The sequence below is a fragment of the Diplodia corticola genome (genome assembly GCF_001883845.1).
Source record: "Diplodia corticola strain CBS 112549 chromosome Unknown scaffold34, whole genome shotgun sequence".
NCBI classification, from domain to species: Eukaryota; Fungi; Ascomycota; class Dothideomycetes; order Botryosphaeriales; family Botryosphaeriaceae; genus Diplodia; species Diplodia corticola.
Genome location: NW_017971513.1, coordinates 308,396 through 328,288, shown reverse-complemented (window position 1 = coordinate 328,288; position 19,893 = coordinate 308,396). Strand labels below are relative to the sequence as shown.

The 19,893-nt window shown below is 58.2% G+C and overlaps 6 protein-coding genes across 6 annotated transcripts; 3 read left to right on the top strand and 3 right to left on the bottom strand.

The window, feature by feature from the left end:
- Positions 1-574: 574 nt before the first annotated feature.
- Positions 575-4,283, top strand: BKCO1_34000110 (gtp cyclohydrolase i; the record flags this gene model as incomplete). Its single annotated transcript, XM_020274616.1, has 4 exons — positions 575-929; positions 983-1,287; positions 1,341-1,557; positions 2,413-4,283. The coding sequence occupies 4 exons, from the start codon at positions 575-577 to the stop codon at positions 4,281-4,283; spliced, it is 2,748 nt and encodes a 915-aa protein (XP_020129269.1).
- Positions 4,284-4,750: 467 nt separating this feature from the next.
- BKCO1_34000109 (uncharacterized protein) lies at positions 4,751-5,549 on the bottom strand (the record flags this gene model as incomplete). The annotated part of the gene is made up of 2 exons (XM_020274614.1): positions 4,751-4,909; positions 5,019-5,549. 2 exons carry the CDS (start codon positions 5,547-5,549, stop codon positions 4,751-4,753), a joined length of 690 nt encoding a protein of 229 aa, XP_020129207.1.
- Positions 5,550-6,284: 735 nt separating this feature from the next.
- BKCO1_34000108 (uncharacterized protein) lies at positions 6,285-7,008 on the bottom strand (the record flags this gene model as incomplete). Its single annotated transcript, XM_020274613.1, has 2 exons — positions 6,285-6,629; positions 6,697-7,008. The coding sequence occupies 2 exons, from the start codon at positions 7,006-7,008 to the stop codon at positions 6,285-6,287; spliced, it is 657 nt and encodes a 218-aa protein (XP_020129206.1).
- A 1,745-nt stretch (positions 7,009-8,753) lies between these two features.
- On the bottom strand, positions 8,754-10,985 carry BKCO1_34000107 (uncharacterized protein; the record flags this gene model as incomplete). The annotated part of the gene is made up of 1 exon (XM_020274612.1): positions 8,754-10,985. One exon carries the CDS (start codon positions 10,983-10,985, stop codon positions 8,754-8,756), a length of 2,232 nt encoding a protein of 743 aa, XP_020129211.1.
- Positions 10,986-12,141: 1,156 nt separating this feature from the next.
- On the top strand, positions 12,142-14,088 carry BKCO1_34000106 (beta-lactamase; the record flags this gene model as incomplete). The annotated part of the gene is made up of 1 exon (XM_020274611.1): positions 12,142-14,088. The coding sequence occupies one exon, from the start codon at positions 12,142-12,144 to the stop codon at positions 14,086-14,088; it is 1,947 nt and encodes a 648-aa protein (XP_020129210.1).
- Positions 14,089-17,792: 3,704 nt separating this feature from the next.
- Positions 17,793-19,872, top strand: BKCO1_34000105 (alkaline phosphatase family protein; the record flags this gene model as incomplete). Its single annotated transcript, XM_020274610.1, has 3 exons — positions 17,793-17,870; positions 17,988-19,591; positions 19,695-19,872. The coding sequence occupies 3 exons, from the start codon at positions 17,793-17,795 to the stop codon at positions 19,870-19,872; spliced, it is 1,860 nt and encodes a 619-aa protein (XP_020129209.1).
- Between the last annotated feature and the right edge of the window lie 21 nt (positions 19,873-19,893).

The following is a 19,893-nucleotide window of genomic DNA, read 5'->3' as shown; positions in this document are numbered from 1 at the left end:
ACGGTGCCCCAACAGTCGCCAACGGAAGAGGGCGGCAGCACGGGGGGTACATACCAAGATGCCGTGCCGGAGGGCGGTTACTTGCGATGGGCGGATCAAGGGTGACGGTGGAGGTCGGCCCGGAGATGGCTGGCGATGGCAGCGGAGCAGGTTGTGCAGAGCGGAGGGCCGCTCTCCCTGCGCGGCGCTGGGCTGTGAAGCCGGCGGCACATCACGTAAGCAGGGCCGCCCCCTCCGGCCGGTGCCCGGGCGGCGTGACCCTGCAGGCGTGCGCTCGGCGGGTTTGTGACGACAGGGATCTGGCAACGTTTTTCGGTACCGAAGGCGCAACCTCTTTCGCCGCCAAAGTCCCCGAGATGTGTCATAGCAGTAGGCATCCTACTTCTCGCCGATCGCAAGCCTCGCTCAGACCTGTGCTCCCCCAGTGCTCGCGATGGCCCCGCGCCTGTAGACAATACTACTACCCCATCAGTCTCTTTGTGCCAGCCAGCCTCGCACGCCCGGCCCGACCTGACCTGACGTAACCGCATCAGCGCGCCCAAAAAATTTACCTCCCGCAATCTCCCGCGCGAAAATGGATCCCTCACAGCAAGAACCGCTCTCCGCCGTTCCCCCGCACGTCGTGAACGGCACTTCGACGACACAGACTCGCGACCAGCGCGAGCGCGACAATCTCTACGCGTCGATCCAGTCATCTGCTAGCGCCCGTCAGCCCATTGAGCTCGCGCGTCCCGATGGCGTTTACTCCAAGCCCCAGACGCACAAGACGGACCTCGTCCGCGGCAAGGCGCACATGGTGAACGGATTGGAAGAACATGCCCGGGACCCAAGAGATGAGGCATCTCCGCCCACGCCGCTGGCCACGAGTCGCCCGCAGAGTCCGTTTACCCAGCATCCCACCATCGACTTTGACGGCCTGAGCTGGCCCAGTAAGGAGCACAAATCGTATGAGGTCGGCCCATCGTAGCTTACGCGAGTTTAGGCTTGGGAACGCGCGAGCGCAAAGAGGCTACCGACGAACAGAAGGAGGAACGTCTCCAGAAACTCTCGGGCGCAGTGCGAACGATCCTCGAATGCCTTGGCGAAGATCCCGACCGCGAGGGCCTTCGCGAGACTCCGGAGCGTTACGCCAAAGCCATGCTTTTCTTCACAAAGGGCTACGAGGAGGATCTGTTCAACATTGTCAACCGGGCAGTTTTCCACGAGGACCATGATGAGCTCGTCATTGTGAAGGACATTGAGGTTTTCTCGCTCTGCGAGCATCATCTGGTTCCCTTCATGGGCAAGGTTGGTGGCGACATACTTACTCGAGGGTAAACGTAGCTGACGACGCGCCCTAGATGCACATTGGATACATCCCTAACCGTCGTGTCCTCGGCCTCTCAAAACTCGCCAGGATCGCGGAGATGTTCGCGCGCAGACTCCAGGTACAAGAACGCTTGACAAAGCAGGTTGCTCTTGCCCTGTCCGAGGTGCTTCAACCCCAGGGCGTTGCTGTCGTCATGGAGTCGAGCCATCTCTGCATGGTGATGCGCGGCGTTGAGAAGACTGGCTCCAGTACGACCACCAGCTGCATGCTCGGGCGCATGCGTTCTACCGCGAAAACCAGGGAAGAATTCTTGACACTTGTCCTTGGCCGACGATAAGCATTGTGCCTGGTTGTGTTTTGGGCGGCACACAATTTGCTTCTTTCCCGGATTTGGCGTTCAACATTGGGTAGGTCCAGGCGTTCTTGCGGTGTTCATCCACCAGACGGCACAGGCGGCGAAAAACCAAAAACAAAGATACCGTACATGTGAAAACCTTTCTGTTATTGTAAGATTCGACGACGACAGTGTCAGCTCATCCTGGCAGCGCCTTTCAACAGGCATTCATTCGCCCGAGGAGACTTTCGAGACTCGGCTCTATGAGTGGAGCGCAGCATATAGCATCCCCAATATGAGAAACTGTATTTGTGGTGAAAGTGAGGAGCTTGGATTTAGGTGCGTGAGTGGTTGTTGTCCAGCCACTCGTTTACGTTGTTTACTTTCACACACCAACCCTTCCTATTGTTGTCGCGCCCTACTTATGCACCGCCGCGCTTCTCATCAGCCTCTCGTCCTTTCATCCTCCGCCTTCCTCACTTGAAAAGTCCACAAGCAGCCGCTTCGTTCTACCACGGCTCCAACTCACTCCATCCAAACAAACAAGATGTCACCGTCAAAGCGCATGGATATCCAGTCAATTTTGAACCCGAGTAATTGCGATGAGACGGACGACAACAAGGACACTCACAGGGAAAGCCAGCATGGCGCTGCGACTCAGTACACTGAGTCCAAGCCTGCCCCGAACTCTTCGGCTGCCTATCCACCGCAAGGCAAGTAGCCGCTTCTGTTCCGGTCTTACGAGCAGATTTCTCACGCAAGTCGATAGGACCTCCCGCCGCTTCACTTCCCGGTCAAGCCAAGAGCAAAGGCAAGCGCCAGGCCAGCAACTCTCCACTCGTCGACTCATCCTCGCCTGGCCTCCGCCGCAAGCGCACCAAGCCAAACCTGAAGATCTCACCAGCCGAGGCCAACAGTCCGTTTTCTCCGGCCGAATGCTCTGCAGCAAACAAGTCGCCCAAGACCAGCGAAACGGCGTCCGCCCCAGAGAAGGCCTCGTTCGGGCTCGGTATAAACGGCCTTTCTGCTGACGCGGCCAGTACCCTTCTGCCGCCGACTGCCAACTCCTCGAGCCGCGCTTCGCCGATCAACCCGCGTGGCCCCTTGTCCGCGTTGGCATCTTCTTTCGGCCAGCTTTTTGGTGACGCCGCTCATGGCGGAAAGAAAGACGATGCACAGGTCGCTGATTGCAGCGAGACGGGGAGTGTCAAGAAGGAAGATATCGATGACGCGAGCGACGTTAAGATGTCTGGCATGGAAGAGGACCCATACGACGAGATCATGGCATCCCTCGAAACCGCCGAACCAGACAAGCCGCTCGAGGACCTCGACATCGGTTCCCCCACGCCGCCGTCAAGCCCTGTGCTTCGCGCGCAGGACATGCCCCCCAATCTCCAGGGTAGAAGGAGGCCACAGCAGCAGCGCATGGTGTTCAGCATGGGCGAGGCCATCATGAGCCAGAACGACATCCTCCTGAACGTGTGCAACTTCATGGGCCTGCGGGACTTTGTCAACTTCTACTGCGTCTCGAAGCGCTTCTACGTGCTCGTCAACTCGCACTACTCGACGCACATGAAGCAGCTGACCCGCAACTTCGCGCCTCTCGCCAGCACCATCTTCCCCTACCAGCTCTACCGGCGCGCCTGCATCCGCGACCCCATGCTCCGCACCCGGCCCGCCCACCGCGGCGACGCACCAAGCACCTACATCAACCCGGTCCTCGACGGCGCCACGCAGACCCTCACAGCAACCGAGTGGCCCCTCGCGCCCAGCACCGACATCAACGTCCCCGCCGCGCCGCCGCCAGAAGTCGTGCGGACGGTGCCCGGCCTGCGCTGGGTGCTGATGTGCGCGTACCGCGAAGCCATCGTGCACGACATGCTGCTCTGCCTCGCGCGCGAGGGGCACCGGTTCCCGGGGCTGATCGACGGGGCGGTGCTGAAGGTGTGGGCGCTGCTGGACCAGCCGTTCAACGGCACGCGCCTGGCCGTCGTGCACGACGCGCGGCTGTGGACGAACCGCGACCTCTTCCTCGCGCTCATGTTCTTCATCAAGCTGGACATGCGCTTCGCGGACCCGCTGCTCGGCTCGGGCGAGTGCGTCCTGCGCCGCCTCCTGCTCGGCCAGCGCAGCCTCGTCGTGCTGTGGGAGGCGCTGCGCGGCCGCGCGGCGCGCACCCGCGCCGAGCTCTTGCACATGCTCGTCCGCTGGGACACGACCGTCCGCCCGGACGTCCTCGACGCGATCGGCACGAGGAAGACGAAGCGCGGGACGGAGCGCCCGTTCGTCGACTCCGTCTTCGGCGTGCGGACGGACGAGGTGGGCGCGCTGTGCCGCGAGGGCTGGCGGCAGGGCGGCGCGCTGCTGCTGCGCCCCGATCAGCTGGTCTTGCGCGAGACGGCCAGGCGCCAGCTCAACATGCATCGCTGCTTCTTGGACTTCATGCTGTGGGGCCACATCGACTGGACGTGGCTGAGGAACATCCCCTCGCCGGATCTGGACGAGCTGGCGGTGCGGGATGCCAAGAGGCGTGCGGGTGAATACACGGCCGGACCGGGCGGCGACGACGGAGAGAGGAAGATTAGCAGCGGCAGTTTCAGGGACATGGCGAGGGCGTCCAAAGTCTCCTCAGATGAGTGATGGGGCTTGAACGCCGGTTTTGGTCACCGAAGATGTGATGGATGTGTAGCCAGCTGTTGAGAAACGGGAAGGATGAAGTATTGAGCAGGATTTGGATATATTCACAACAAAAGGCAAGCGGGAAAGTTCATTGAATGGCGGTAATGGTCATGTCGGCATGGTTCTGAAGGTAAAGGTTGCAAACAGAAAACACGCGAAAGCCTGTAGCAAACCTCGGAAAAGCGGATAGCATCATCAGAAAAGTTAAGAAAAAAAAAACCCCCCTATAAGATGGCTTGAACCCAAGCTCGTGAATTCTTGATAAGCAACGCCAGGAAAAGCATGTCGCCGACACGGGAATCTATTCCACGCACTTAAAACTGCATCCACTCTTATGCACATGATTGAATGCAATCGTTCCACAACTCCGCTGAACACCTTTCTCTCCTTTCATCATCAACCACGTATGTTTGCCTGTCCTTGCCCACTTATTGCTTCTCTCCCTGAATCGTCGCAACGACCTTCCTCGCGTGCTTGCTGGCCCTGAATTCCAGGTACCAAACGCCCTGCCACGTCCCAGTGTTCAACCTGCCATTCGAGATCGGAATCGTCACGCTCGCGCCCACGAGCGCCGACTTGATGTGTGCCTAGCAACAAGAAAAAAGAAAAGAAAGCTGGTCAGTTCCAATGCCCATCATCCATAGGGGGGGCCGAATGGAGAAATGTAGAAAGCTTTCCACACGAGCAGTGACGTACTGGCATGTCGTCCAACCCCTCGGCGCTGTGCCTGTAGAGGTTGCCCTTGCGGTCCTCGGGCGCGATGCGGTCCAGCGCGTCCGTCATGTCCTCGCGCACGTCCTCGTCCCAGTTCTCGTTCAAGCTGAGCGCGCACGACGTGTGCTGGACGAACAGGTTGAGCAGTCCGACCTTGTAGTCGCGCAGCTCCGGCAGCTCGCGCTCGATGTGGTCCGTCACCAGGTACGCGCCCTTGGACTTGGGCGGCAGGTGGATCGTCTTCTGCGTCCACGACATTGTGTTGGCGACCGATGGCGGTTGTAGTTGTGGTGAGGTGGGGTGCGCGAGGGCCGGTTCGGTAGTGGCGGTCGGAAAGCAGTGCACAGGCGGGCAGCAGTCGCACAGCGGCAGCGAAGGAATTGATGGGGTGGAAGGTAGGAAAGCCGTTAATGGGAGCCTGAGGATGTAGATGAAGAGATTGGGAAAGAAGGCGATAACAAGAGCAAACACGAAGCCGAAGGTATTCAGCGGGCTAGCGGTGGGGAGCGGCATCTTTTTGCGTGCGACGTCATTGGTGGTGGGGTCGGCTTGGATGCAGCGCGGCGAGCCTAAGAAAACGGTGGCGTGCGCCCGCACTGGCGCACCTTATATGCACCTCGTCACCGCCAGGCAACGACATATTGCTCTGCGTTTGCATAGGCCATGAGGACACGTTTTGAAACTCAAAATGCTAATTCGGGTTCTATCTCGCTCCCAGTCCTTGCTCTCTAAACTTGTTTGACCGCGAGAGCAAAACAGGCTGTGGCGTCAAAAGCAAACCGCAACTTGTCCGTAGACTCGTCAGAAGAAACCCAGAAGCAGCATCAAAATGTAGAAGGGATCAAGTATGTACCCGGCTCCGAGTATTTCAGAGACTGCCGTGCAACGAGTGCCTCTGATGCGACAAGGAGCCGAAGACCGAGGAAAGAGATCCGGGAAATCAAGCAAAGACCGATCCGTTGAATTTTGTTCAATCTGATGTGAATCGGTGAAGATCGCAGTATGGTTAGAACTCAGCACCGAAGAAGACGTCACAACAAAGCCCGGGGGTATTGCGTGGCATCGCTAGCGTCCAATGTACTGTGCAGGAGGCACTGCACGCTCTCCGAGAAAGTGAAACTGGAGGACACACCATTGTGTGAAAGCCTCTCGAGCCGAACTTGACTTGGGGCGACGGTGCCTTGGAACATCAAAAGTAAGTACTGACCTGATTGCAAGGAACGAGTGAGCTTACCACTTGACACAGGTCTAGTCGCGAGTGCGAACGAAGTGAGCCCTGCCATGGTATTTGTCCCAGTAGCCGGGGCGAAGGTCGTTCTCAATGGTGTTGTAGGAGCGCAGAGTCCAGTGTCCATCAAGCTCCTTCACGTAGAACATCTGGTCGTCGGCCGGATCACGTGGGACCATCTCCTGATCACCACGACGGGAGTCGGAACCATGGCGACGCGTAGAGTACACCATGTTGTCGCGGTAGACCTCGTTTGAAGTACGACCGAACCAGTTGTGATGATAGCTGTAAGGGTTGTTGTAGCCCGGACCGTAGTACTGGCCGGAGTACTGAGTACCGGAGTACTGGCCAGCGCCACGAGGCCACTGTAAGATAGAGTCAGCGACATGCTCCCGGGATTGTCAAAAGATGCGACGAAAAGTGAAGAAGTACCGCGTAGTAGTAGCTACTGTTGACGGCGTCAGAGCGAGGCACGTAGTAGTAAGTGTGGTAGCGCTGGTCGTCATCCTGTGCGCCACTCAGTTGCGGAGCTTGAGCAGCATGGGCGTCGTGGGCATCGTGGGCAGCGTGGGCAGCGGGGACGTCATGGAAAGCATAAGGTGCATAAGGTGCATAAGGTGCAGCCTTGGGTGCAGCCTGGGACGGAGCGGTGGTGACAGCAGCCGCAGCCAGATGGACCGTCTGACCGCGATCGGCGCTCTGGGCCCACTGCTGATAGTCGTTGACTTGGGCGACGGGGGTCATGATTGCAGTTGGAGTGCGAAAGTGCTAGTGCTGCGGAGTTGTAGTTGGTAGGAAGAGGGAGCGGGCGAGGGAAAGGTTCAAGAGCGGATGGAGAAAACAGATCAGGTGCGACGGAGCGGCAGCGTCCGAATGGAGAAGCGGCGAGCGGGGAGTCAGAACTTACCGACCAGTTGCGCCAGTGGTCCCAGAAAGCCATTCTTCGGTGCTTCTTTCTCTTCGGCTTGGGCTTGGGCGGGTCTTCGATGATGTACTCGGTGATAGGCCAGCAGCCGCACATCGCAGAAAGGCGCATGGAAAGGAATGGAGGAGGGAGGGAGGAAGAGGAGCCGTTAAACAGCGCACCTTCCTTGAGGGCCTGTCTCGCCACTGCAAGGCTGGTGCCTACCGTACTCGGAAGCACCGAGGACTGCGCCTGCCTGACCGGGTGCCATCGGCGGGAGGCAGCCTACGACTGATCGACACATGCCCATCTGTGTCACCGCATTGCGGCATGTTGTTTGCTTCCACCATCGCACGACGGCTCCGCCCACGGCAACCATTGGCTCTCTTCCGACACTTCACTCACTCTGACTCTGGACTTTAGGCACCTACTTCTGGCGCGTGCCGCTCATCTCGTCACACTTACCCACCTCCCCTGGGTCTTTCCCGATCCAATTCAGCTACCTCCCGACCTTCAGTGCTTGTCCACAAGACGAGGCAAGATTCCATTTCCATCATAGCGAGTTGTAAGACTACTTTGACGAGATGTGTGTTCATCGTCTCAAAATCAGAGATGAAAGCGGGACTGAGGCGACTTCAACGCGGCCGACTCCTACTGCGCTAGATTTTGGAAGCGCAGTCATGCCAAATACTTCAGGTCCAAACTGATGACTTTCGCTAAAGACGCGGAAATTTGTTTCGTAGAGCTTGCCATTTACCCTCGGGAAGGAGCAGCTTGTGGCGCCACTGGAGGGTTCTCTTTCTGAACAAGTACCACTGAAAGATCAGCAGGTGAAGGCATGGAGTATTTGAATGATTGAATAATGACGAGATTAGTAAGTAGTCAGAAGTTTGAAGGAGATTCACTCCTTCATGGAAAGCTTTTGCTCCCTTGACATCCATGACTGGACGACCTTGCTCCGTTTGCCTCGTTTCTCCGATAATGAGGTCATTGCCGACATTTTTGCTCCATCAGCAAAGAACATGTGACAGTCAATTAGACCAGCGAGTTCCATACGGAGAATCTCTGAAAACATTCAAATATCATTCCGTCTCCCAGGCCACCGCGTCCAAGCCGTGTGCGTCATCCTCTACACCGTTGGGTACCATAAAACTATCCGGTGAGCTTCTCCGCCGCACTACGGCCGGTCACTGATAAGTTACCACCTCTATCTTGTAACTTCCAAAAGAACCCCCCCTCTATCCAAACCTGCTCGCATACCATCTCTTACCCGACTCGGAGATCTGCCGTCTCGTATCACACCCGACAGGCGCTCGCTCGCCACCGAGGCCGAGGTACACCTGGTCAATTTCCTGGGAAAAGCGAAAAATAACTGCTCACAATTCTCAATCTCGCCCGTCCACTTAGCATGCATGTGACTGCAGCACCTCTGATAAGACGTCGAGCATTCCTTAACTTGGCAGTTTATTCGAAGTCAACACTCCTAAAATTGGATGGAAATAACACCACTAATATCATTCGTTGTGTTACGTACTACCAAACAGAGCTTTGTGTTGGTCTTCCACGTAGCTTTACAGCTCAATACTTAGCGGTAGAATCCGAAGCTCTGATCAAAGTTGTCCTCATCCTTTCTTCCCCCGCCAAAAGCCGGCGACATTCGTGTACGTTCATGATTTTGCTGTCTGAACGGGTCGCTGTAGAGTCTTCCGCCCTCCATCTTTTGCGACGTCCTGGCCATTCTTCTCGCTGCCACGCTCGCCGGCTCGCCCATGTGCTGGCGGTAATTTTCATCGGACTCAGGAGAAGCAACCATAGTACCCATATGTCGACGAGCCATGAGGTCACGGAACCTGCTCATGTGAGGAGACGCTGCACTGTCTGGCTGACTTCCTCCAACACTGCCTCCGATGTATGGCGCATTGATCCGCACGCGGTCAAGCTCTCTCCTGAACCCCATCGGATCACGCGCCTGGCGCGGCATAACTCTCAAACGAGGGCGACGCGTCCGCCACAACTCCAGCAACGTCACCTGGCCGCTTGGCGATCGCTCTGCCTTCCTGAGGAGCGCAGAGACAATCGCACGAGCCTGATGCCAGAAGGTGGGAGCGTCAGTGTCGATCCTGGCGCGGGTGGTGCAGTAAGCCCGGAGAAAGCGCACGATATGGCTTTCGATCTGTTGTCCGGTCATCCACACCATGGCTTGAGAGTCGGGGGCGGGCCGTTGCAGGAACGATGCCCACAGTATGGCGCCCTGCATGTAGCGGACACAGGGATCCAAGTCACGAGGGAATCCTTCATTCTCTTCGGGACTCAGCAGAACGATCGCGGCAAGCCCCAAGATGTCGTGGGAGCTGAGGAATGAACAAGGCTGCTGAGGCAGGGATGCACGTCGGGGAGCGACAGGCTGCTCCTTTGTACCGTCTTCTCGGTGGCCGTGGCGCTGACTGGGCTGCTGCGAGACTGGAGGAGGAAGTGTGTGGGAAATTTGGGACTTGCGGAACTGTTGGTAGTCGATTTCGACAAGCCGGAGCGCCAGGCGGAGGACTGGATCAACCTCCTGAGGGCTCCTCGGTTGCGTTGTCTTCTCGCTGTCGTTCGACTCTCCATCAGTGTCGCTGGCCATGCACTCTCCACGAGTGGTGTTCGAAGAGCCTCCTTCAGCTGGCCGATCCCGCCAGTTCGCCCAACGACCCCGTTCTCGATCCGATGTACCGAAGTAAGCTCCATGCCTCCAGGATGCGGTAGACGAGCGAGAGTCATCAGTGGACACCGGATCCGGTGCGTCAGACTGATTACCGACCCAACCCTGATCTGGCCTGTAAGTCCAGCGCAAGGAGTCCAGCACTTCGTCACGGGTCCCAAATCCACCAGGCCCGATCGTGTTGGAAGGTCCATCATATGCGCCGTCGGTCTGTTCAGAAGCTGATCCTCGATGCCTCATGGCCCTGCCGTCGCGACCCATGCGGTAGCCGCGGCCGTACGAGTGGGTCCAGCGCCTGCTGTCGTGTTGGCCTTCCCCCGGTTCCGTCGGTAGAGAGAGAGGAGTCTCGCTCGGCGACGCGAAATACGCGCACGCAGTTATGGGTCGAGACGACTCAAGGTTTAAACTTTCTGGCTTCCTGCCGTGCGGCGGAGGGCGCGGCGGCGGGAGGTAGGGGTTGGGCAGTATGGGTAAGGGACGGGGCCTGCCGAACTCAGATCTGAATCGATGATGGGGCGGCGTTGCACGCTGTTCTGAAGTGTCCGAAAATGTATCCAGATGAATCGGCGGTGTCGCGGATCTTCCCAAGCTGTGCAGCGGATTTGAAAAGTGGAAATCACCAGGTTGGCCCCTTGGAGCTTCTGGCTTCAGAGTTTCTGCCGTTATACCTGGCAGCTCGCTGATGCCCTCGGGTTCAGAACACCCGAATGGATCCAAGAACCTGTGAGTTTGATTGACAGCGAGGTTGAAGGATGGATGGCTGCCACCACGGATGGAACGAACGTCCGAAGATCCCTCCATGCCATCCGTTTCTGAATCGCAGCTCAAGTACTGAGGGCTCGCTTTTGTGTCAAAATCGCTCATTGCTGAGGCCTCGGACATGATCTCGCGTGCTATACCCGTGACGATTGAGGACAGCTCCTCATGATCATTCTGGACCTTGTTGACAGCATGGTAGAGCAATTCGATTTTCTGTTCCAGTATTCTAAGGTGTGAGTACATCTCCCAGCGCTCGTCCGCGGTCCTGAACATCCACGTCTCGTTTGCTCTCCCCTCAAACTTGTGCTCCGATGGATGACTGTCTTCTTTCTCCACACTGGCCGTGGTGCCGTACATGGTTGGCAATGTGGATGAGCTTGGGGAGTGCCTGGGCTGGGAAGTCCTGCCATCCCCATCGTCGTCATCGGGCCTTCTGTCGGCTGGACTGCGAGCGTGTTGGATCATTGTAACGACAGACTCGCAGCACTTGAAGAATGCCGCCAAGAGTCAGCAGGCGACGAGTATCCCAAAAGTGGCTGTGATACCGAGGATGATGCCGAACCAGGGGTACGCGGTCGAAGTGGGCGTTGCTGACGGATTGGAGATTGACTCCGCTGCGGTCTTGTCGAACATCAACGAAGATTTTCCTGTCCCTCTGGCGAGAGAAGCTGAGACTCAGTGAGAAGTGGGATCGATATGCTTCTTAGCCAAGGTTCACGGACTGACTTTTTATGGCCCATGGCGTGCGTTTGCGGCTGTGCTGGAGGCGGCGAGGTGTGCTGGCGGTGGCGCTGGGCAACAAACAGAGGTAAGTAATAAGATACACTGACACGGTCTTGGTTTGTAACCGCACGGATTTCATGGATAGCTATATCAGGAAGCTCCAATCATCGCAAGTGGGCGTTCGTTTTGCTCTGCCACTACATACAACAAGCTCGGTGCCAGCAACATCAACTCGATACAGACCGATTGCATTCCTCCTTGTCCGTTCCTCTTTCATGATCGCCCTCAGGAAACAAGCTGTCATACTTTTCTATATGCACTCGTGACCCCATCCATAGGATGCAACAAATTCAAGAGGTCGAAAATCAACAATGATCGACGACACTTGTTTATCTGCACGAGCTACAAACACTCTGTGCAAGTATCATCAAAAATTCTGTTGAGGATGTCGGCGCCTTTCGTCACGTCACTTGGCAAGTGTCGCCTATTTCGTGTTCAACTGTCGTATAGACGGTTGCGCGTGGCTTGCACTAAGATGAACTGAGCGCGACTGAATGGTCCTTGCACACGAAAACACCTAAAGCCGGTAAGCGTGGGCAGGCTAATGGACGCAAAGCACAGCATAGGGCTCTCCGAATACGAGAGGTCGCTCTACGCGAAACTAGTACGAGCAAAAATCTATATTTAGGGGGCAAGGCATAGCCTTATATCTAGGTAATTGCAACGACCTACATTGATTTCGTCCTTCTCGGATTCTCCTTCCAACTGCGCCAGAGGCTGACTGCGGACCATGCGGAGCCAGGCATTGCCCCTCGTTTTTTCCATCCTTGCCGGCCTGCTTGAGCCGACAGCGTCTCTACCTACCGGCGAACATGGGCTTCTTTCACAGAGATCCAGCGTGCCACAGTTCGAAGTCTATCACGGCGTGGACCTCGAAACACACCAGACCCACTACGACGACCTGAGCGGAAAGGGCTACAGAGTCATCTCCTTGAGTGCATACGGCAACGTCTCGAACGCTCAATACGCCGCGGTATGGGTCCAGCGGTCCGGACCAGCCTTCACAGCGATCCACAACGCGAACGCCTCGGCATTCCAGTCCTGGGTCGACGAGCGCTCGACGGCCGGCTACGTGCCGTCGCTCGTCGCCGTCACCGGCCCCGGCGAGTCGGCCGTCTTCTCGGGCGTCATGGAGGCGGGCAGGAACACGACGTGGACGCAGACGTGCAACATGACCCAAGACCAGTTCGCCGGCAACGACCAGCGAGCAAACAGCCTGCGCCAGGGCCTCACGTCGTTCCGGCAGTACGGCACGCCCGGGGACTACCGCTTCTGCGCCATCTGGCACGCCAACCCGCTGTACGACAAGTGGACCGCGTACACGGCCAACACGCCCGCCGCCGGCTTCCGGGACACGATCGACACCGAGACCAGCAAGCCGTACTGGCGCCCGGCGTCGCTCTCCATCGCGGATGACGGCAGCTACACCAGCCTGTGGGCGGACACGAGCATCGGCTCGTGGGATCTGCAGTACGACCTGGCGGCCGCTGATCTCGATGCCGAGATCGAACGGCAGAAGGCGTCGGGCAAGTATCCCGTCCACCTCAGCGGCGGCGGCGGCGCCAGCTCTTCCAGATACGCCGCCGTCTTCGCGACGCAGGACACGCCCTCCAAGCGCACCTGGCGCGTCACCGGCGGCGCGGCCACGGGCTTTGCCGACAACACGGCCGTCGAAGCCAAAGCCGAGAGCCTGATGCAAGACTTCATGCAAAACGCCGGCGTGCGGCAGGTGCAGCTGGCCATCGCGCGCAACGGCAGCACGCTGCTCAACAAGGCCTACACGTGGAGCGAGCCGGAGCGGGCGACGACGTCCCCCACCGACACCTTCCTGCTGGCCAGCAACAGCAAGGCCTTCTGCGCCGCGGCCATCTCCTCGCTCTTCGCCGCCAACCGGCTGCAGCCAAACGCGACCGTCTACCCGCTCCTCAACTACACGGGCGCTTACGACTCGCGCTCCGACGCCATCACCGTGCAGCAGCTGCTCGACCACACGGCCGGCTTCAAGCGCAGCGTCTCGGGCGACCCGGCCTACGAGATGCGCGACATCGCCCTCGCGCAGACCGACGGCGCGCGCGCCGCCACCCTCTCCGACGTCATCGACTACATGTACCGCACGCAGGCGCTCGACTACACGCCCGGCGCCGGGTACGAGTACGGCAACTACGCCTACATGCTGCTGTCGCGCGTCGTCGAGGCCGTCGCCGGCGTCCCGTACTGGGACTACCTGTCGTCCGCCGTGCTGCAGCCCGACGGCCTGGCCGCCAGCGTCGTGCGGTGGAACACGTCATCCGCCGCCCACGTCGACGACGGCGTCGTGCAGGAGTCCAGGTCGACGGGCTTGTCGGCGCTCGCGCCGCTGGACCCGTTGCCCGTCGCGCACGTCTTCGGCGGCGACGGCCAGGTCAAGGAATCGTGTCTCGGCGCGACGGGGCTGGCGGCGAGCGCCGACGCGCTGGCGAGGTTTGCCGCGAGGCATGCGGTTTACGGCGTCGGCGCGAGGTCGTTCGGGTGGAGGGACGGCACGACGTCGGGGGCGAGGACGTATGTGAATAGCAGGGCTGATGGGCTGGATGTCGGCTTGACCATAAACACGAGGGATTTCCCGAACGGGGATGGCGATTTCGAGGGTGTGACGGCGGCGGTGTCGAGGTGGTTGAGTGATTTGCCGTATCAGTGAGTGAAGGGAGTGGGGGGAAGGTGGGGGGAGGTGATGACTTCTTTTTCCGTTGTATATATTCGGGCTGGAGGTACTTGAGATGGTTCTTGAACGGCGTTGTGGAGAGTTGGCTTCTCGAGTCTTTGATCTTTGAGAGTCGTTGATCGTCGTTGGGCTTCCAGTTGGAACCACTGAGCGGCGACCCGGCGTCGAATGGCAGTTTCTGACTGTTCTCTGGTCCACCGCATCATCGATCATCCAAAGACGTGTTTGATATCTTTACCTTACCCACTTCCCAAGCAGGGTGACATAGAGGCCCACGGATGCAAGCTATTGTTGTGTCCTTGACATTAGGGCGGAATCCGATCCGCCTCGTTCTGTGGGCCTGGCTTTCGAAGCTGCATATTTCTCCATATCATGACTACGCACGTGCACTACTCACTCACATGCCTTTATCAAGACCACAGCAACAAAGATAACCCCACCCGCTAGGCCGAGGTCGGTGGTCAGGTCCACATGTTCCGGTCGTCCGGAGCATCGGTGGATGGTCGACCGAGGACCCCCTCACGTGTCGGCGCGGATCCTCTGTCTCCCGGGCCGTAGCAATGCCAGAATCATGCCGAAGCAATGGCCGAGCGGCGCAGCGGTGTCGGAGTGTGCTCAAGCGAGACATGTCTCGTCGGTCCTAAGTCGGCATGCCGGCAACGGCCGTGAGGGTGCCTTCTTGCGGAGGGTTACGTCGATGAAGCCGTTTGGTTGACGGACGATGAAGGGCCTTGAGTGATGAGTTAACGGCTGGCAAAGGAAAGGGGTGTACGCAAATGATTACCAAAGAGATGTTGTTTTCTGGCCAGTTGAATATACTGACGTATGCCCAGCTCGCCGACCCGGCTTGAAGCGGAAATGGCGCCTAAGGAGAGGGTTCAGGGGTGAGATGATATTGATCCTCTCACTTATATGGCCACAGAGTTTGGCCAAGCCTCGACGCCAAATATCATCGTCAGCGCTTCAGCACGAAGGCTACGCATTTTCTGGTACCAGCGCGGGGATTTCGCTCCATATCAACCGATGGTACTATCTCATGCTGCTTGGGTACTCGTCTCGGGGTTGACACACTGGCAACGCAAGCATCAGCTAAGGCGCGGCGGGGGCCTAAACTTAGCGGTTTGGGTCAAGATCGTTGTTCAGGGTAGATCGAGTGTCGATGGCCTTTGGCAATCTTGAATGCTTGAGCACGGCTCATCTTTGTGCCGACTGCCATGGCTAGCCTGTCAGACTCGCACCGTCGATGGTGAGCTCATGTCTGTAAGATAACGCCGTTCTCCAAATACCAAGCATTCATATTGTTTAGGCGCCGTTGGAATGGCGATGATCTACAACAGCTTTGTCCTCTTGCTGTGTTGTGCGTCAACTTCGCACGTCTACGGGTATACTCACCCTGGACTCGGGCAGATGTGTCAGTAGCAAACGTCGTGATGGGTCCGCTTCCGCAGCTTCAATTCGTGCGGAACCGCAGAGTGCGAGGGAGCCTTGACACAGTGACTTGTCTGGGCGCGCCGGTGGCGTCCGTTAGAAGAGCGAAGTTGGCCTTTGCGGCTACGGATGCACGCATGGATGCACGCATGGATGTATGCATGTATGTACCAGCGGTGTCAGAGCCTCCAAGACGTGGCTGCGATTGGACGGCTTTATGAGACGCCGGATAGGGCCGAAGTGAGCAGCCACGTTGTGCAACAGTGGCAAGGATGTTTGTGTCAAGCATTGTATCGGCTCCGGTCCTCGACGTGGCTGACGGTGGGATCTGCATGCACGCAGCACCCTGCATGTCTTGACGTAGCGTTTGGTGGATGTGGTATAGCAAGCATATGGAGAAGACAGCACGTATTCATCGACATGGCAAGGCCTCAACTGCCTCGTAACTGCTGCTAGTAGTAGCATTGTCGACAGGGTTAGCCGTACTGTGTGCGTATCGAACCGGATGCGCGGAGGACGTACCTGGGCATCACTTCCAAATCCATCTCTTATCCATCACGAAGGGCTAAAATAGGCGCCGATCCCCCGTTCGATGCGCTTATCGGCAGCGGGGGACCGCAGACGGGAATAAAGCGGGCTGGTCTGGAGGTAAGATCACACCATATGTCATGAAGCAAGCGAGACGAGATCCTTTGCTGCGGTGCCGCACGCCATCAACCACGTTTCATGTGCTTCTCAAAGCATCTGCGGATCCGCATGGCAGTGCAGTCGGGGCCGTCTCGCTCGAAACGGCGGTTTTCCAGATTTGCGGCGCCGGGTTCGGTGGGCGTTCAGCCATCCTTCGGTCGAATCTCGTTCGTCGCCGCTCCGAGTCAGAACAAAGTCCGAGCCGGAACCGCAGAGAAGAAGAGCGCTGGCGGCGACGCAGGCCCCATTCTGGGGTCAAGCTGCAGGGCGGAGCCGCTGTAGAAGATTGAAGTTGCGGACGGGCGAGGAACACGGCTGCGATAAGGGGTGGCGTGATCCCACCCGATAGGGCCAAACGTAGAGCGAGCGTGTTTTCCTGCGTATGAGGGGGTGGCCAACGGCGGCCATGCGCAATTGCGGAGCAGAGCAAGTCGGTGCGGCCCGAGCCGTGGGGGAGTGTGCTGCGTTTGGGGCTGGTTGCTCCGGCACGGCCTTGACGCCGCCGCTCCCAGTCTGGCGGTTCGCCTGCCTGAACCCTGTGAAGGACGTTGAAACCATGCTATGTCGTGCACATTCACCCAAAGGCTTCTCGGACAACATCTGTGTGGATATGGAAGCAGGCCAGCTAACCAGTCGCCAACCTGTAATCTTGAAACCCATCCAGCCCTCACAAATGCCCTGAAATCGCTCTGGATGTCATAGTATCCTGCATGTGGGCGGGAGTGGTGTTTTTGTCAGTCTCGGGCGGGCCATCCGGGCTGACCTTGTCCTTGCATGGAGCCGTATTCCAAGGGGGTGTGGCACCGGTGAATTGGATGGTCTTGTTGCGCTGTGCGATACCCTTCTCCGGCGTGCCGTCCTTTGCCCACAGGTGTGTATGTACACCTGATGCCCAGCTGAAGAGTGGCCATCCTGTTCCTCGGTTTGATGTGGAGAGCGTTGAAGAGGAGAAAAGTAACAACGAGCTTCTAAATACTTTGACTGTTTGCGCGCCTGCCCTTTGCGCCTGGGTGCACTTTCCTCTTGATCCGTCTCGAACCAGCGCGGGAATTTTTACTCACCAGCCAAGACCACAACCCATCTGCTCAACTCTCACCTGTCTTGTCGCACTCGTCTTCTGAGCAACCCGCTCACTCGCCATTGCTCGACGTACTTGCCGGTTCACGGACCATAAGCCACGTCCTGACTTGCTCGGCAAGACTGACAGCCATCAGCAGTTTTGTGCGAAAACAATTCGCATAACCATGTTGAATCCAACCCATCAACCATTCCCTGCATGACACTGGTTCGTCAGAGATCGTGAAAGGCGCCCAAGTGAAATGTACATACAGGTGGAAGAGGCGATGGCTATAAATGGGTGCCGGGGCAGGAAAAACGATGATACGACCTTCTCTGGCTGACTCGTGATGATGGCGTCACTCTGATGGACTGACATCAGTGTCAGGCAGTCGGTGCGCGGGCCAGCAGCAGAAGCCGGCAGCATGCGAAGCTGCACGAGAGCGACCCCCGAGTCTCTTAGCCAGCTTTGTTTCAGGGGCATGCTCTAATGTGAAGGCAACGGCAGCATGGCCTCCACCTCCGACACCATCACCACCGCCACCTCCATCCTCCTCCGTCTCTCCGTCTACGTGTTCCTGCGATGGGTGAGCTCCGTCGAATCGTAGACCCCACAATCCTGCTGACCCTCGAGTAGATCCCCACGAGTGTCTGCATACCCCAATGCCGCGCCCACGACCCCCGGCTGACGCGACTGCCTCTAGATCGTACCTCCGCTTGCGACCGCCCTCACTGCCATCTACATCCCCTCGTTCCTCGCTAGCTTCTGGTCCACCTCGCCTTACAAGGTTGTCTCTGATGAAATCGATATCATAACCAAGGAGACGGTTGCCCAGGGAGATGACACTCCGGACGTCGCCGAGAGCCCCCGGCCGGCGCCTGTCGAGGAGTTGGATGTCGAGGAGACCGTCGTCGTCCAGGAGAAGGACCCTCGCATCTTCAAGACGCTCCTGACTGGCCGTCCGAGCCCCTCATCCGCACTATGGAGCTGGATCACCTTTGCCATCAATATCCTTCTGGTCGCCATGATGCTGGACTTGATCTACCGCGCCCCAGTGCTCTATCCCCAACATGACCTCTCCTTTGCACGCGTCGGATACGTATCGGACAAATCGGCGAAGCTCATGGTGCGCGAGCCGAGCTTGAGCAAGCTGCCCATCTTTGTGTCCTACCGCTTCGCTGATCCGCCCTTCAGCCTGGACTCTGGACATCGCCCGCACGATACGGCGTGGAAACACGCCGGAAGCATTGACTGGCTGTCGGAGGAGACGGATTACACCGCGGCCATGGAAATCACACACCTTAGACCGGATACCAAGTACCAATGGGTCGTATCGAACAACCACTCCGGTTATTTCATTACCGCCCCGCCGGCCGGAAAGATATCCACGAGGGAAGCCAACCACGGCAAATACACATTCCTTCACTCCAGCTGCATTAAACCCCGCGTGCCCTACAATCCATTCCAGCATCCCCTCTCCATTCCAGGTTTCGAGCACCTTGCCAAGTGGATCGACAAGCTCAGCGCGCACTTTATGCTCTTCTTGGGCGACTTCATCTACATTGACGTGCCCATCCGGCACGGCGCAGCGCATGAAGACTACCGACGCGAGTACCGCCAGGTCTATTCGGCGCCAGAATGGCCATCCGTGTCTGACAAGCTCCCGTGGATCCACGTGCTCGACGACCACGAGATCGAGAACGATTGGGACCGCAACGTGACGGGCGTCTTCCAGGCCGCCTACGAGCCGTGGCGCCACTACCAGGTCGCCGTCAACCCTCCGCCGGTGCGCGACGCGGGCGACACGTACTTCTCCTTCACCCAAGGCCCCGCCAGCTTCTTCCTGATGGACACGCGCCGCTATCGCGAACCGGAGCGCGAAAAGGACACGTGGGACCCGACGAAGAGCATGCTGGGCCCGCAGCAGGCCGAGGACCTGCTCGACTGGATCAAGGCGGAGCCGGCCAAGCCCGGCGTGCGCTGGAAGGTCGTCGTGTCCAGCATCCCCTTCACGAAGAACTGGCGCCACGGCCCGTCCAAGCTCGACACGTGGGGCGGCTACCTCGCCGAGCGCCAGCGCTTGCTGGAAGCCATGTGGGACGCGGGCGCGGCCGGCTCCGGCGTCGGCTTCGTCGTGCTCAGCGGCGACAGGCACGAGTTTGCGGCGACGGCGTTCCCGCCGCCAAAGGATGGCAGGTGGCCGCAGAGCGCGACGGTGCATGAGTTCAGCACCAGTCCGCTGAGCATGTTTTATTTGCCTGTCAGGACGTATGAGGATGTCGGGGATGAGGAGGATGTTTGTTTGAAGTAAGTCCTTTCTGGTGGAGTACGGCGTGGACCGATTGCCGTCGGTGAAGACGGATGGGCAAGAGGACAATGGAACCATGTTCGCTGACGTTTGCTTGCGTAGGTACATTCCGGATGGCAACTCGAAGTTCGGTGCTATCGAGATCACCAGCCCGAAGACTAGCGAGCAAAGTATGCTGCAATATCGGCTGTTCGTTGATGGCGACGAGACGTGGAGTTACACGGTGACGACGCCACCCAAGGCGGGTGGAAGGAAGAGCCAGGATTCGTATTGGGGGTGATGAGTGTGCTGGATAAGGATT